This window comes from Catharus ustulatus, chromosome 34, assembly GCF_009819885.2.
Source record: "Catharus ustulatus isolate bCatUst1 chromosome 34, bCatUst1.pri.v2, whole genome shotgun sequence".
In the NCBI taxonomy this organism is placed as follows: domain Eukaryota; kingdom Metazoa; phylum Chordata; class Aves; order Passeriformes; family Turdidae; genus Catharus; species Catharus ustulatus.
Genome location: NC_046254.1, coordinates 709,659 through 727,708, shown reverse-complemented (window position 1 = coordinate 727,708; position 18,050 = coordinate 709,659). Strand labels below are relative to the sequence as shown.

The window sequence follows — 18,050 nt, the reverse complement described above, 5'->3', positions numbered from 1 at the left end:
ATCTTTCCCGGGAGGTGGATCCTGAGGGGAATTTTTGGTTGGATCCACCTCTAAAATAACAGGATTTTAGAAAAATGTGGATTTTATGGCAAAATCCGTGAGATTCCATGGAATTTTTTTGTAAAATCTGTTGGATTCCATGGAATTTTACGCTGAGCCGGGGCTGGGCTTGGTTGTTGGGAAAAGGTGGAAGATGGGAAAGTCCACCATGGTGGGTGGAGAACCTGTGTCCATCATGGTGAGTGTCCAGTTGGGTGAGGGACTTGTGTCCACCACGATGAGTGTCCAGTTGGATGGGGGGCTTGTGTCCATCATGGAGGACAAGTTGTGTCCATCGTTGCAGGTCTTTGGTTGGGTTGGGTGTCAAAGTCGTGTCCACCATGATGAGTGTCCAGTTGGGTGAAGTTGTGTCCTATCACGATGAGTGTCCAGTTGGGTGGAGAAGCCATTTCCACCATGGTGGGTCCTTGGTTGGGTGGACAAGTTGTGTCCACCAAGATGAGTGTCCAGTTGGGTGGACAAGTTGTGTTCATCATGGAGGACAAGTTGTGTTCATTGTGGTGACCCTTGGCTAGGTGGACAAGTTGTGTCCATCATGGAGAATCTTTGGTTGGATTGGGTGTCAAAGTTGTGTCCACCATGATGAGTGTCCAGTTGGGTGGAGAAGCCATTTCCACCATGGTGACCCTCGGTTGGGTTGGGTGTCAAAGTTGTGTCCACCATGATGAGTGTCCAGTTGGGTGGAGAAGCCATTTCCACCATGGTGACCCTCGGTTGGGTGGACGAGTTGTGTCCATCATGGTGACACTTGGTTGGGTGGAGGAGTATCCATCATGGAGGGTCTTTGGTTGGGTTGAGTGTCAAAGTCATGTCCACCACGATGAGTGACCATTTGGGTGGAGAAGCCATTTCCACCATGGTAACCCTCGGTTGGGTGGACAAGTTGTGTCCATCATGGTGGGTCTTTGCTTGGGTTGAGTGAAGTTGTGTCCACCATGATGAGTGTCCAGTTGGGTGGGGAACTTGTGTCCATCACAGTGACCCTTGGTTGGGTGGAGGAGTGTCCGTCATGGTGGGTCTTTGGTTGGATTGGGTGTAGTCGTGTCCATCATGATGAGTGTCCAGTTGGGTGGACAAGTTGCGTCCATCATGGAGGACAAGTTGTGTCCATCATGGAGGGTCTTTGGTGGCGTGGACAAGTCATGTCCACCCCAGTGAGTGTCCAGTTGGGTGGACAAGTTGTGTCCATCATGGTGACTCTTGGTTGGTTGTCAAAGTCGTGTCCACCCCAGTGAGTGTCCAGCTGGGTGGACAAGTCGTGTCCATCATGGAGGACGAGCGAATCCTCCGCCCTGACCCCACCTTGTCCTCTCCTCTCTCCGCAGGGCGACTCGTTGGCCACCCCACGCCGGCGCCCACCACGGCCTGAAGCGGTGCCGGCACGCGCGGCATGGCAGCGCCGAGCGGCCCCGCCCCGGCGCCGCGCCTGCCCTGAGCTCCCCCCCGCCCCTCACCCGCCCGCGCCGCGCCCGACCCCGGGCCACCATGAGCCCGCAATGATGATGGCCCGCAAGCAAGATGGCCGCACGCCCACCTACAACGTCAGCGTGGTGGGACTGTCCGGCACCGAGAAGGAGAAGGGCCAGTGCGGCATCGGCAAATCCTGCCTGTGCAACCGCTTCGTGCGGCCCAGCGCCGACGACTTCCACTTGGACCACACGTCCGTGCTCAGCACCAGTGACTTTGGGGGCAGGGTGGTCAACAATGACCATTTCCTCTACTGGGGCGAGGTGGCGCGGCCGCTGGAGGAGTGCGTGGAGTGCCGCATCCACGTGGTGGAGCAGACGGAGTTCATCGACGACCAAACCTTCCAACCTCACCGCAGCACGGCGCTGCAGCCCTACATCAAGAGGGCGGCGGCCACCAAGCTGGCGTCGGCGGAGAAGCTCATGTATTTCTGCACCGACCAGCTGGGCCTGGAGCAGGACTTTGAGCAGAAGCAGATGCCCGACGGCAAGCTGCCGGTGGACGGCTTCCTGCTCTGCGTGGACGTGAGCCGCGGCATGAACCGCAACTTCGACGAGCAGCTCAAGTTCGTGTCCAACCTCTACAACCAGCTGGCCAAGACCAAGAAGCCGGTGGTGGTGGTGCTGACCAAGTGCGACGAGGGCGTGGAGCGCTACATCCGCGACGCCCACGCCTTCGCCTTGGGCAAGAAGAACCTGCAGGTGGTGGAGACCTCGGCGCGCTCCAACGTCAACGTGGAGCTGGCCTTCAGCACCCTGGTGCAGCTGGTGGACAAGAGCCGCGGCAAAGCCAAGATCATCCCTTACTTCGAGGCGCTCAAGCAGCAGAGCCAGCAGATCGCCGCCGCCAAGGACAAGTACGAGTGGCTCGTCAGCCGCATCGTCAAGAGCCACCACGAGGTCTGGGCCAACGTCAGCCGCAAGATGCAGCCGGCGCCCGAGTACCAGGATTACGTCTACTTGGAGGGCACCTTGAAGGCCAAGAAGCTCTTCCTGCAGCACGTGCAGCGCCTCAAGCAGGAGCACATCGAGCGCCGCCGCAAGGCCTACCTGGCCAAGCTGCCGCAGGCGCTGGACGCCCTCGTGCCGGACCTGGACGAGATCGACCACTTGAGCCGCGCCAAGGCCGAGAAGCTGCTGGAGGCCAAGCCCGACTTCCTCAAGTGGTTCGTGGTGCTGGAGGAGACGCCGTGGGACGCCACGAGCCACGTGGACAACGTGGACAACGAGCGCATCCCCTTCGACCTGCTGGAGACGCCGGCGGCCGAGCAGCTCTACGAGGCTCACCTGGAGAAGCTGCGCGACGAGCGCAAGCGCGCCGAGATGCGCCGGGCGTTCCGCGAGAACCTGGAGAGCTCGCCCTTCGTCACGCCCGGCAAGCCCTGGGAGGAGGCGCGGAGCTTCATCATGAACGAGGATTTCTACCTGTGGCTGGAGGAGTCGGTCTACATGGACATCTACGGCAAGCACCAGAAGCAGCTGATCGACAGAGCCAAGGAGGACTTCCAGGAGCTGCTGCTGGAGTACTCGGAGCTCTTCTACGAGCTGGAGCTGGACGCCAAGCCCAGCAAGGAGAAGATGGGCGTCATCCAGGAGGTGCTGGGCGAGGAGCAGCGCTTCAAGGCCCTGCAGAAGCTTCAGGCCGAGCGCGACGCGCTCATCCTCAAGCACATCCACTTCGTCTACCACCCCACCAAGGAGACGTGTCCCAGCTGCGCCGGCTGCGTGGACGCCCGCGTGGAGCAGCTGCTGGGCTCGCGCTTCATCCGGCAGCACCGCAACCCTCTGGCCGACCCCAACGTGGACCGCATCAACCTGGTCATCCTGGGCAAGGACGGGCTGGCGCGCGAGCTGGCCAACGAGATCCGCGCGCTCTGCACCAGCGACGACAAGTACGTCATCGAGGGCAAGATGTACGAGCTGGCCTTGAGGCCCATCGAGGGCAACGTCCGGCTGCCGGTCAACGCCTTCCAGACGCCGACCTTCCAGCCGCACGGCTGCCTGTGCCTCTACAACTCCAAGGAGTCGCTGTCCTACGTGGTGGAGAGCATCGAGAAGAGCCGCGAGTCCACCGTGGGCCGGCGCGACAACCACCTGGCGCAGCTGCCGCTGACGCTGATCCTGGTGAACAAGCGCGGCGGCGGCGACGCCGGCGGCGAGACGCTGCAGAGCCTGATCCAGCAGGGCCAGCAGATCGCCAGCAAGCTGCAGTGCGTCTTCCTCGACCCCGCCTCGGCCGGCATCGGCTACGGCCGCAACATCAACGAGAAGCAGATCGGCCAAGTGCTCAAGGGGCTGCTGGACGCCAAACGCAACCTCAACCTGGTGGTGGGCTCCACCTCGGGCCTCAAGGACGCGGCCGACGCCGAGCTGCGCGTGGTGATGTGCCTGATGTGCGGCGACCCGGTGAGCGCCGACGAGGTGCTGCTGCCCATCCTGCAGGCGCAGCCGTGCCGGCCGGCGCCGGGCGGCGGCGCCGCGGTGCTGCTGGACATGGCGGTGGGCTCGCAGCGGCGGCGCGTGGAGCTGTCGCTGCTGTCGTACCACGCGTCCTTCGGGCTGCGCAAGAGCCGCCTGGTGCACGGCTACATCCTCTTCTACGCCGCCAAGCGCAGGGCGTCGCTGGCCACGCTGCGCGCCTTCCTGGCCGACGTGCAGGACATCGTGCCCGTGCAGCTGGTGGCGCTGGCCGACGGCTCGGCCGACCTCCTGGACAACGACGTGAGCCGCGAGCAGGTGGCCGAGGGCGAGGAGATGGCGCAGGAGATCGAGGGGCGCTTCGCCGCCCTGGCGTGCGGGCAGCCCCAGCCCAAGCTGGACGCCTTCCAGCCCTTCTTCAAGGACGCTCTGGACAAGAAGAACATCGTGGAGGCCACGCACATGTACGACAACGCCGCCGAGGCCTGCAGCACCGGCGAGGACGTCTTCAACTCGCCGCGCGCCGGCTCGCCGCTCTGCAACTCCAACCTGCCCGACTCCGAGGACGACCCCGAGCCGCTGCCCGGCTACAGCCCCTTCCGCGAGGAGCCGGCCGTGCCCGCCCTGCCCAAGGACCACTCCAAGCTGTCCATGGAGCTGGAGGGCAACGACGGCTTGTCCTTCATCTTCGAGAGCAAGCTCAACAACAAGGTGCCGCCGCCGGTCAAGCCGAAGCCGCCGGTCCATTTCGACATCAAGGGCGACCTGGCCTACCTGGAGCAAGGCCACCGCGAGGGCCAGCGCCGCTCGGTGTCCTCCTCCACGTGGCTGCCGCCGGATTGCTTCGACCCCTCGGACTACGCCGAGCCCATGGACGCCGTGGTGAAGCCGCGGAGCGAGGAGGAGAACATCTACTCGGTGCCGCACGACAGCACCCAGGGCAAGATCATCACCGTGCGCAACATCAACAAGGCCACGTCCAACGGCAGCGGCAACGGCTCGGACAGCGAGATGGACACCAGCTCCCTGGAGCGCGGCCGCCGCCCGCCGGCCGTCACCAAGCCGCTGCTGTACCGCGCGCGCTGCGCCCGCCTCGGGCGCTTCGCCGGCTACCGGCCCGGCCTGAGCGTGGGCAGCGACGACGAGCTGGGCAGCGGCAGGAAGAAGGACGAGGAGCCGGGCGGGCAGGGCGGCTACAAGGGCGACAACGCCGTGATGGCGTACGAGGCGGCCGACGGAGAGGACCCGCGCAGGAGGAACATCCTGAGGAGCCTCAGGAGGACCACCAAGGTGGGGTGGGGTGGGGTGGGGTGGGCACTCGGGGGGGGGGTGGGAGTGGTCATCCCAGTGGTCAGTGGTCATCCCAGTGGTCAGTGGTCATCCCAGTGCTCATCCCAGTGGTCAGTGGTCATCCCAGTGGTCAGTGACCATCCCAGTGGCCATCCCAGTGGTCAGTGGTCATCCCAGCGGTCAGTGGTCATCCCAGTGGTCAGTGGTCATCCCAGTGCTCATCCCAGTGGTCAGTGGTCATCCCAGTGGTCAGTGACCATCCCAGTGGCCATCCCAGTGGTCAGTGGTCATCCCAGTGCTCATCCCAGTGGTCAGTGGTCATCCCAGTGGTCAATGGTCATCCCAGTGGTCAGTAGCCATCCCAGTGGTCAGTGGTCATCCCAGTGGTCATCCCAGTGGTTATCTCAGTGGTCAGTGGAGATCCCAGTGGTCAGTGGAGATCCCAGTGGTCAGTGGTCATCCCACTGGTCAGTGTGTGGCCAAAGCCTGGTCCGTGGAGGTTCCCAGGGCAAGGAACATCCTGAGGAGCCTCAGGAAGACCACCAAGGTGGGCTTGCGGTGGTCACTCATGGGGGGCGTGGGAGTGGTCATCCCAGTGGTCAGTGGTCATCCCAGTGGTCAGTGGAGATCCCAGTGGTCAGTGGAGGATCCCAGGACAAGGAACATTCTTGGGAGGATGAGGAAGGTGGGATGAAGGTTGAAGGTCTTGGAGGGGTCACTTTGGGGTGATGGTCAAGCTCAAGGAGGGCTGGGAATGGTAGAACGTCCCAGTGGTCAGTGGTCATCCCAGTGGTCATCCCAGTGGTCAGTGGAGATCCCAGTGGTCAGTGGTCATCCCAGTGGTCAGTGGTCATCCCAGTGGTCATCCCAGTGGTCAGTGGAGATCCCAGTGGTCAGTGGTCATCCCAGTGGTCATCCCAGTGGTCAGTGGAGATCCCAGTGGTCAGTGGTCATCCCAGTGGTCATTGGCCATCCCAGTGGTCAGTGGCCATCCCAGTGGTCAGTGGCCATTCCAGTGGCCATCCCAGTGGTCAGTGGAGGATCCCAGTGATCAGTGGTCATCCCAGTGGTCAGTGGAGGATCCCAGTGGTCAGTGGTCATCCCAGTGGTCAGTGGCCATCCCAGTGGTCATCCCAGTGGTCAGTGGAGGATCCCAGTGGTCAGTGGTCATCCCAGTGGTCAGTGGCCATCCCAGTGGTCAGTGGCCATCCCAGTGGTCAGTGGCCATCCCAGTGGTCAGTGGCCATTCCAGTGGCCATCCCAGTGGTCAGTGGAGGATCCCAGTGATCAGTGGTCATCCCAGTGGTCAGTGGAGGATCCCAGTGGTCAGTGGTCATCCCAGTGGTCAGTGGCCATCCCAGTGGTCATCCCAGTGGTCAGTGGTCATCCCAGTGGTCAGTGGTCATCCCAGTGGTCATCCCAGTGGTCAGTGGCCATCCCAGTGGTCAGTGGCCATCCCAGTGGCCATCCCAGTGGTCAGTGGCCATCCCAGTGGACCCCAGGCCAAGGAACATCCTCAGAGGACTTTTCCAGAATTTCCCTGGGAATTTTCCGGGATTTTCCAGGAATTTTTCTGGAATTTTTGAGGATTTTTCTGGGATTTTCCAGGAATTTTTCTGGTAATTTTCTGGGATTTTCCTGGGAATTTTCTGGGTTTTTTCTGGGATTTTCCAGGAATTTTTCTGGGATTTTTGAAGATTTTTCTGGGATTTTCCTGGGAATTTTCAGGAATTTTCCTGGGAATTTTCCAGGATTTTCTGGGACTTTTCCATGTATTTTTCCAGGATTTCCTCAGAAATTTTCCAGGGTTTTTTTTCTGGGATTTTCCCTTGACTTTCCTGGGATTTTCCTGGGGATTTTTCCCAGGAATTTTCCAGGAATTTCCTGGGAATTTCCCAGGATTTTCTGGGAATTTTCCCTGATTTTTTTCAGGAATTTTCCGTGATTTTTCCAGAAATTTCTGGAAATTTTCCTGGGCTTTTTCAGGAATTTTCCAAGAATTTTCCATGAATTTCCTGGGAATTTTCCAGGATGTTTCCAGGATTTTTCTGGGATATTTCCAGGAATTTTTTTGGATTTTCCTGGGGAATTTTCTGGGAATTTTCTTTGATTTTTCCAGAATTTTCCTGGATTTTCCCGGGATTTCCCCTGGAATATTCTGAGAATTTTCTGGAATTTTCTCAGGATTTTCTGAGAATTTTCCATGAATTTCTCATTAATTTTTCCCAGGATTTTCCCATGAATTTTCTGGGATTTTTCCAGAATATACCACGAATTTTTCCATGGATTTTCCATTAATTTCCTGTGAATTTTCCGGGAATTCTCTGAGAATTTCCCATGAATTTCCTGTGAATTTTCTAATCATTTTTCCGTGCATTTTCTGTGATTTTTCTGGAATTTTCTGTGATTTTCATGTCATTTTCCCATGACTTTTCCATGATTTTTTCCCCAGTAATTTTCCAGTTTTTTTCTGGGAATTTCCTGGAATTTCCTGTGATTTTCCCAGGATTTTCTCCTGATTTTCCTGTGATTTTCCCCTGATTTTCCCATGAATTTTCCTGGAATTTCCCGTGAATTTTCCATGAATTTTCTGAGATTTTTCCAGGTTTTTCTCTGGCAATTTTCTGTGATTTTCCCATGAATTTCCTGGAATTTCCTGTGAATTTTCCTGGATTTTCCCATGATTTTCCCATTATTTCTCCATGGTCTTCCCCTGAATTTCCCATTAATTTTTCCAGGATTTTCCCCTGAATTTCCCATGATCTTCCCGTGACTTCCCTATTAATTTCCTGTGATTTTCCCATGATTTTCCCATGGTTTTCCCATAATTTTCCCCATAAATTCCCATTAATTTCCCATAATTTCCCCATGACACCCCCATAGTTTCCCTGTGATTTCCCCCACAATTTCCCATGAATTCCCCACAATTTCCCCATAATTTTCCCATTATTTCTTCCTGAATTTCCCCATAATTTTCCCTTGATTTCCCCATGACTTCCCCATTAATTTCGCATGATTTTCCCATGACATCCCCATAATTTTCCCATTAATTTCTCATAAATTCCCATTAATTTCCCCATAATTTCTCCACAATTTTCCCCACGATTTTCCCCACAATTTCTCCACAATTTTTCCACAATTTCCCCATAATTCCCCCACAATTTCCCATTGATTCCTCACAATTCCCCCATAATTCCCCCACAATTTCCCCATTAATTTCCCATTAATTCCCCATCATTCCCCCACAATTCCCCCACAATTCCCCCATAATTTCCCCACAATTTTCCCACAATTTCCCCACAATTTCCCCATAATTCCCCACAATTCCCCCACAATTCCCCCATTAATTTCCCACAATTTCCCCACAATTCCCCATAATTCCCCCATAAATTCCCCACAATTTCCCCACAATCTCCCCACAATTCCCCCACAATTTTCCCATAATTCCCCCACAATTTCCCATTGATTCCTCACAATTCCCCCACAATTCCCCCATAATTTCCCCATAATTTCCCCATTAATTTCCCATGAATTTACAATAATTTCCCTGTGACATCCCAATTAATTTCCCCACAATTCCCCCATAATTCCCCCACAATTCCCCCACAATCCCCCCACAATCCCCCCATTAATTCCCCACAATTCCCCCACATTCTCCCCATTTATTTCCCACAATTTCCCCACAATTCCCCCATAATTTCCCCATTAATTTCCCATGAATTCCTCACAATTCCCCCACATTCTCCCCACAATCCCCCCATTAATTTCCCCCCTGACCTCTCCCCCCTGTTCCCCCCCCAGAAGCCGAAGGCGAAGGCGCGGCCGTCGCTGTCCAAGGCTCCGTGGGAGAGCAGCTACTTCGGGGTTCCCCTGAGCAGCGTGGTGAGCCCAGAGCGCCCCATCCCCGTCTTCATCGAGCGCTGCATCCAGTACATCGAGGCCACCGGTACGGCTGGGAGTTTTGGGAGATTTTGGGGATTTTTTGGGATTTTTTTGGGAATTTTTTTGATTTTTTGGGGCATTTTTTGGGATTTTTTGGGAATTTTTCAGATTTTTTTTCTTATTTTTGGGGATTTTTTGGGGATTTTTTTAGGGTCATCGAGCGCTGCATCCAGTACATCGAGGCCACCGCTCAGTCTGGGAAGTTTGGGGAATTTTAGGGATTTTTTTGGGATTTTTTTTAGGATTTTTTAAGGGTTTTTTAAGATTTTTTAAGGGTTGTTTAGGGGTTCATCGAGCGCTGCATCCAGTACATCGAGGCCACCGGTCAGTCTGGGGAATTTTATACATTTTGGGGATTTTTTGGGATTTTTTTGGGGATTTTTTGGGTTTTTTTAGGATTTTTTGGGGAATTTTTTTGTGAATTTTCGGAAATTTTTTGGGAATTTTGTGGATTTTTTTGTGGATTTTTTGTGGGATTTTTTTGGGAATTTTTGGGGATTTTTTTGGGGATTTTTTGGGAATGCTTCAGAAATTTTTTTGGATTTTTTGGGAATTTTTTGAGAATTTTTGGGGGTTTTTTTTGCGTTTTTGGGGATTTTTTGGGAATTTTTGGGGGATTTTTTGGGGGATTTTTTGTGATTTTTGGTGGATTTTTTTTTTATTTTTTCTGGGATTTTTTGGGAGTTATTTTTGGATTTTTTTTTTATTTTTAGGGATTTTTTGGGGATTTTTGTGGGAATTTTTTTGGAATTTTTGGAAATTTGGGGGGATTTTTTGGGGAATTTTCAGAACTTTTTCGGGATTTTTTTGGGAATTTTTCTGCTTTTTTTCTGGATTTTTGGGGATTTTTTTGTATTTTTCAGATTTTGGGGGGGATTTTTTTTTATTTTTGGGAGGATTTTTTGGTGAATTTTCTTGGATTTTTTGGGAAGTTTTTGGGATTTTTAAAGGGTTTTTAAAAAATTATGAAGGGTTTTTTAGGGGTTTTTAGGGTTCATCAAGCGCTGCATCCAGCACATTAAGGCCACCGCTCAGTCTGGGAAGTCTGGGAATTTTTGGGAATTTTGGGGAATTTTTTTGATTTTTTGGGGGATTTTTTGGGAATTTTTTGGGATTTTTTGGCAAATTTTTTTGCGATTTATTTTTAATTTTTGGGAGATTTTTTGGGATTTTTTAAGGGAATTTTTGAGGAATTTTGGGGGAATTTTTTGGGATTTTTCTGGGATTTTTTGGGAATTTTTTTGGCAATTTGCAGATTTTTCTGAATTTTATAGTTATTTTTTTAGGGATTTTTAGGGCAGTTTTTGGGTTCATTGAGCGTCGACTCCGTGGCCATAAAAAATCCCCCAAATCCCCCTGGAGCCTGGCAGGAGCTCTGAAACCATCCAGGAATTTGGTGGAAATTTGGGGAATTTGGTGGAAATTTTGGGAAATTTGTGGAAATTTTCCCATTTTTGTTGTTTTTTTTCAGGGCTGAGCACGGAGGGGATTTATCGAGTGAGCGGCAACAAATCCGAGATGGAGAGTCTGCAGCGCCAGTTTGATCAGGGTACCCAAATCCCCAAAATTCACCCAGAATCAACATAAAATCAGCACACAGTCTGCCCAGAATCAGCCCAGAATTATCCCAACATGAGCTCAAAATCAGCCCAAACTCTGCCCAGAATTATCCCAAAATCAACCCAGAATCAGCCCCAAATTCACCCAAAATCTGCTAAAAATCAGCTCAAAATCTGCCCAGAATCAGTCCAGAATCAGCCCAGAATCAACACAAAATCAGCTCAAAATCAACCCAAAATCTGCTCAAAATCACCCCAAATTTGGCCCAGAATCAGACCAGAATCAGACCAGAGTTATCCTAAAATCAGCCCAAAATTAGCCCAAAATCAACACAAAATCAGCCCAAAATCTGCTAAAAATCACCCAAATTCAGCCCAAAATTAGCTCAGAATCAGCCCAAAATCTGCCCAGAATTGGCCCAAGATCTGCTGAAACTCAGACCAAAATCAACCCACAATTCTCCCAAAATCAGCCCCAAATTCACCCAAAATCAGCTCAGAATCAGCCCAAAATCTGCAAAAATCAGCCCAAAATCAGACTAAAATTATCCCAAATCACCCAAATTCACCCCAGAATCAGCCCAGAATTATCCCAAAATTATCCCAGAATCACCCCAGAATCAGCCCCAAATCAGCCCCAAATCAGTCCAGAATTATCCCAAAATCAGCCCAAATTCAGTCCCAAATCAGCCCAAAATTATCCTAAATTCACCCCAAAATCAGCCCAGAATGAGCCCAAAATCAGCCCAAAATTATCCCAAAATCAACCCAGAATTATCCCAAAATCAGCCCAGAATCAGCCCAGAATTATCCTAAAGTCAGCCCAAATTCAGCCCAAAATCAACACAAAATCAGCCCAAAATCTACTCAAAATCAGCCCACAATTATCCCAGAATTAGCTCAAATTCAGCCCAAAATCAGCCAAGAATCAGCCCAAAATCTGCTCAAACTCAGACCAAAATCAACCCAGAATCACCCCAAAATCAGCCCCAAATTCACCCAAAATCAGCTCAGAATCAGCCCAAAATCTGCTAAAAATCAACCCAAACTCAGACTAAAATTATCCCAAAATCACCCAAATTCACCCCAAAATCAGCCCAGAATTATCCCAAAATTATCCCAAAATTATCCCAGAATCAGCCCAGAATCAGCCCCAAATCAGCCCCAAATCAGCCCCAAATCAGTCCAGAATTATCCCAAAATTATCCCAAAATTATCCCAGAATCAGCCCAGAATCAGCCCCAAATCAGCCCCAAATCAGCCCCAAATCAGTCCAGAATTATCCCAAAATCACCCAAATTCACCCCAAAATCAGCCTAAAATCAGCCCCAAATCAACACAAACTCAGCCCAAAATCTGCTCAAATTCACCCCAAAATCAGCCCAGAATCAGCCCAAAGTCAACCAAAAATCAGCCCAAAAACAGCCCAAAATTATCCCAGAAACAGCCCAGAATTATCCCAAAATCAGCCCAAATTCAACCCAAATTCAGCCCAAAATCAGCCCAGAATTATCCCAAAATCTGCTAAAAATCAGCCCAAAATGATCCCAGAATCAGACCAGAATCAGCCCGGAATGAGCCCAAAATCAACACAAAATCAGCCCAAAATCTGCTAAAAATCACCCAAATTCAGCCCAGAATCAGCCCAAAATCTACTCAAATTCAGCCCACAATTATCCCAGAATCAGCTCAAAATCAGCCCAGAATCAGCCCAAATTCAGCCCAAAATTAGCTCAGAATCAGCCCAAAATCTGCTAAAAATCAACCCAAAATCAGACTAAAATTATCCCAAAATCACCCAAATTCACCCCAGAATCAGCCCAGAATTATCCCAAAATTATCCCGAAATTATCCCAGAATCAACCCAAAATCATCCCATATTCAGCCCCAAATCAGTCCCAAATCACTCCAGAATCAGCCCAGAAATATCCCAAAATCACCCAAATTCACCCCAAAATCAGCCCAAAATCAGCCCAAAATCAACCAAAAATCAGCCCAAAATCAGCCCAAAATTATCCCAGAAACAGCCCAGAATTATCCCAAAATCAGCCCAAATTCAACCCAAATTCAGCCCAAAATCAGCCTAAAATCAGCCCAAATTCATTCCAAAATCAGCCCAGAATCAGCCCCAAATCAGCCCAAAATTATCCCAAATTCACCCCAAATCAGCCCAGAATGAGCCCAAAATCAGCCTAAAATCTGCTCAAATTCACCCCAAACTCAGCCCAAAGTCAACCAAAAATCAGCCCAGAATCAACCCAAAATCAGCCCAAAATTATCCCAGAATCAGCCCAAAATCAGCCCAAATTCAGCCCAAAATCAGTCCAGGATTATTTCAAAATCTGCCCAAAATCTGCTCAAAATCAGCAAAAAATCAGCAAAAAATCAGCCCAGAATTATCCCAAAATCAGCCCAGAATTATCCCAAAATTATCCCCAAATCAGCCCAGAATCAGCCAAAAATCTGCTAAAAATCAGCCCAGAATTATCCCAAATTCACCCAGAATGAGCCCAAACTCAACCCAAAATCAACTCAGAACTATCCCAAAATCAGCCCCAGATCACCCCAAAATTATCCCAAACTCAGCCCAAATTCAGCCCAAAATCAGCCCAGAATCAGCCCAAACTCAGTCCAGAATTATTCCAAAATCTGCTAAAAATCAGCCCAAAATTACCCCCAAATCAGTCCAGGATTATCCCAAAATCAACCCAGAATCAGCACAAATTCACCCAAAACCAGCTCAGAATCAGCCCAAAGACACCCCAAACTCAGCCCAGAATTATCCCAAACTCAGCCCAAAATCAGCACAAAATCCCCCAAAATCATCCCAAACTCAGCCCAAATTCAACCCTAAATCAGCCCAGATTCAGTCCAGAATCAGCCCAAAATTATCCCAAAATCACCCAAATTCACCCCAAAATCAGCCCAGAATTATTTCAAAATCAGCCCAAAATCAGCCCAGAATCTGCTCAAATTCAGCCCCAAATCAACAAAAAATCAGTCCAGAATCAGCCCAGAATTATCCCAAAATTATCCCAAACTCAGCCCATATTCAGCCCCAAATCAGCCCAGAATCAGCATAGAATTATCCCAAAATCACCCAAATTTACCCCAAAATCAGCTCAGAATGAGCCCAAAATCAGCCTAAAATCTGCTCAAAATCACCCCAAATTTGGCCCAGAATCAGACCAGAATCAGACCAGAGTTATCCTAAAATCAGCCCAAAATTAGCCCAAAATCAACACAAAATCAGCCCAAAATCTGCTAAAAATCACCCAAATTCAGCCCAAAATTAGCTCAGAATCAGCCCAAAATCTGCCCAGAATTGGCCCAAGATCTGCTGAAACTCAGACCAAAATCAACCCACAATTCTCCCAAAATCAGCCCCAAATTCACCCAAAATCAGCTCAGAATCAGCCCAAAATCTGCAAAAATCAGCCCAAAATCAGACTAAAATTATCCCAAATCACCCAAATTCACCCCAGAATCAGCCCAGAATTATCCCAAAATTATCCCAGAATCACCCCAGAATCAGCCCCAAATCAGCCCCAAATCAGTCCAGAATTATCCCAAAATCAGCCCAAATTCAGTCCCAAATCAGCCCAAAATTATCCTAAATTCACCCCAAAATCAGCCCAGAATGAGCCCAAAATCAGCCCAAAATTATCCCAAAATCAACCCAGAATTATCCCAAAATCAGCCCAGAATCAGCCCAGAATTATCCTAAAGTCAGCCCAAATTCAGCCCAAAATCAACACAAAATCAGCCCAAAATCTACTCAAAATCAGCCCACAATTATCCCAGAATTAGCTCAAATTCAGCCCAAAATCAGCCAAGAATCAGCCCAAAATCTGCTCAAACTCAGACCAAAATCAACCCAGAATCACCCCAAAATCAGCCCCAAATTCACCCAAAATCAGCTCAGAATCAGCCCAAAATCTGCTAAAAATCAACCCAAACTCAGACTAAAATTATCCCAAAATCACCCAAATTCACCCCAAAATCAGCCCAGAATTATCCCAAAATTATCCCAAAATTATCCCAGAATCAGCCCAGAATCAGCCCCAAATCAGCCCCAAATCAGCCCCAAATCAGTCCAGAATTATCCCAAAATTATCCCAAAATTATCCCAGAATCAGCCCAGAATCAGCCCCAAATCAGCCCCAAATCAGCCCCAAATCAGTCCAGAATTATCCCAAAATCACCCAAATTCACCCCAAAATCAGCCTAAAATCAGCCCCAAATCAACACAAACTCAGCCCAAAATCTGCTCAAATTCACCCCAAAATCAGCCCAGAATCAGCCCAAAGTCAACCAAAAATCAGCCCAAAAACAGCCCAAAATTATCCCAGAAACAGCCCAGAATTATCCCAAAATCAGCCCAAATTCAACCCAAATTCAGCCCAAAATCAGCCCAGAATTATCCCAAAATCTGCTAAAAATCAGCCCAAAATGATCCCAGAATCAGACCAGAATCAGCCCGGAATGAGCCCAAAATCAGCCCAAAATCAGCCCAAAATCTGCTAAAAATCACCCAAATTCAGCCCAGAATCAGCCCAGAATCTACTCAAATTCAGCCCACAATTATCCCAGAATCAGCTCAAAATCAGCCCAGAATCAGCCCAAATTCAGCCCAAAATTAGCTCAGAATCAGCCCAAAATCTGCTAAAAATCAACCCAAAATCAGACTAAAATTATCCCAAAATCACCCAAATTCACCCCAGAATCAGCCCAGAATTATCCCAAAATTATCCCGAAATTATCCCAGAATCAACCCAAAATCATCCCATATTCAGCCCCAAATCAGTCCCAAATCACTCCAGAATCAGCCCAGAAATATCCCAAAATCACCCAAATTCACCCCAAAATCAGCCCAAAATCAGCCCAAAATCAACCAAAAATCAGCCCAAAATCAGCCCAAAATTATCCCAGAAACAGCCCAGAATTATCCCAAAATCAGCCCAAATTCAACCCAAATTCAGCCCAAAATCAGCCTAAAATCAGCCCAAATTCATTCCAAAATCAGCCCAGAATCAGCCCCAAATCAGCCCAAAATTATCCCAAATTCACCCCAAATCAGCCCAGAATGAGCCCAAAATCAGCCTAAAATCTGCTCAAATTCACCCCAAACTCAGCCCAAAGTCAACCAAAAATCAGCCCAGAATCAACCCAAAATCAGCCCAAAATTATCCCAGAATCAGCCCAAAATCAGCCCAAATTCAGCCCAAAATCAGTCCAGGATTATTTCAAAATCTGCCCAAAATCTGCTCAAAATCAGCAAAAAATCAGTCCAGAATTATCCCAAAATCAGCCCAGAATTATCCCAAAATTATCCCCAAATCAGCCCAGAATCAGCCAAAAATCTGCTAAAAATCAGCCCAGAATTATCCCAAATTCACCCAGAATGAGCCCAAACTCAACCCAAAATCAACTCAGAACTATCCCAAAATCAGCCCCAGATCACCCCAAAATTATCCCAAACTCAGCCCAAATTCAGCCCAAAATCAGCCCAAAATCAACACAAAATCCCCCCAAATCATCCCAAAATTATCCCGAAATCAGCCCAAATTCAACCCTAAATCAGCCCAAACTCAGTCCAGAATTATTTCAAAATCAGCCCAAAATCTGCTAAAAATCAGCCCAAAATTACCCCCAAATCAGCCCAGGATTATCCCAAAATCAACCCAGAATCAGCACAAATTCACCCAAAACCAGCTCAGAATCAGCCCAAAGACACCCCAAACTCAGCCCAGAATTATCTTAAACTCAAACCAAAATCAACACAAAATCCCCCAAAATCATCTCAAAATTATCCCAAAATCATCCCAAATTCAACCCTAAATCAGCCCAGATTCAGTCCAGAATCAGCCCAAAATTATCCCAAAATCACCTAAATTCAGCCCAAACTCAGTCCAGAATTATTTCAAAATCAGCCCAAAATCAGCCCAGAATCTGCTCAAATTCAGCCCCAAATCAGCAAAAAATCAGTCCAGAATCAGCCCAGAATTATCCCAAAATCAGCCCATATTCAGCCCCAAATCAGCCCCAAATCAGCCCAGAATCAGCCCAGAATCAGCATAGAATTATCCCAAAATCACCCAAATTCACCCCAAAATCAGCTCAGAATGAGCCCAAAATCAGTCTAAAATCTGCTCAAATTCACCCCAAACTCAGCCCAAAGTCAACCAAAAATCAGCCCAGAATCAGCCCAAAATCAGCCCAAAATTATCCCAGAATCAGCCCAAATTCAGCCCAAAATCAGCCCAGAGTTATCCCAAAATTATCCCAAAATCAGCCCAGAATCAGCCAAAAATCTGCTAAAAATCAGCCCAGAATTATCCCAAATTCACCCAGAATCAGCCCAAACTCAGCCCAAAATCAACTCAGAATTATCCCAAAATCAACCCAGAATCACACCAAAATTATCCCAAAATTATCCCAAACTCACCCAAAAATTATCCCAAATTCACTCCAAATTCACCCCAAAATTATCCCAAATTCACTCCAAATTCACCCCAAATTTACCCCAAATTCACCCCAAAATTCTCCCCAAAATCTCTCCAAACTCATCTCAAAATCACCCCAAAATTATCCCAAATTTATCCCAAAATTATCCCAAATTTATCCCAAAATTATCCCAAATTTATCCCAAAATTACCCCAAATTTATCCCAAATTCACCCCAAAATCACCCCAAATTCACCCCAAAATTCTCCCCAAAATCTCTCCAAACTCATCTCAAAATCACCCCAAAATTATCCCAAATTCAACCCAAAATCAATCCAGAATCACCCCAAATTCACCCCAAAATTATCCCAAATTTATTCCAAATTCACCCCAAAATCCCCCAAAATTATCCCAAATTTGTCCCAAATTCACCCCAAAATTACCTCAAAATCCCCTAAAAAATCCTGAGGATTTTTCCCCAAAATTCCCATTTTTTCACCCAATTTTTTCCTTGGAATTTCCCCCAATCCCAGGAAATTTCTGACCCAAATCCCCCAAAATTCCAAGGAAAAATCTGTGGAATTTTGGGGCTAAAATTCCAAATTTTGGCTCCGAAAATTCCAAATTTCAGACCTAAAATTCCTGATTTTGGGGCTGAAATTCCACACAAAATTCTCATTTTTTAACCCAAATTTTTCTTTACATTTTTCCCAATTCCTAAGGATTTTACCCCAAAATTCCCTGGATTTTTGCCTGGAATTTTGGAGCTAAAATTCAGGATTTTGACTCTGAAAATCCACATTTTACACCCAAATTTCACGATTTTGAGGCTGAAATTCCACACAAAATTCTCATTTTTTCGCCCAAAT

General features: G+C 48.6%; 1 protein-coding gene across 1 annotated transcript in view; it reads left to right on the top strand.

The window, feature by feature from the left end:
• The first annotated feature begins 1,487 nt into the window (after positions 1-1,487).
• The window catches only part of LOC117009630 (rho GTPase-activating protein 35-like), a 28,740-nt gene continuing 12,177 nt past the window's right edge, over positions 1,488-18,050 (top strand). Inside the window, exons 1-3 of the mRNA XM_033083900.2 lie at positions 1,488-5,234; positions 9,036-9,180; positions 10,648-10,725. Of these exons, the coding sequence (XP_032939791.1) occupies positions 1,557-5,234; positions 9,036-9,180; positions 10,648-10,725 (3,901 nt within the window). The 5' untranslated portion in view covers positions 1,488-1,556. The remainder of the gene's footprint in view (positions 5,235-9,035; positions 9,181-10,647; positions 10,726-18,050) is intronic.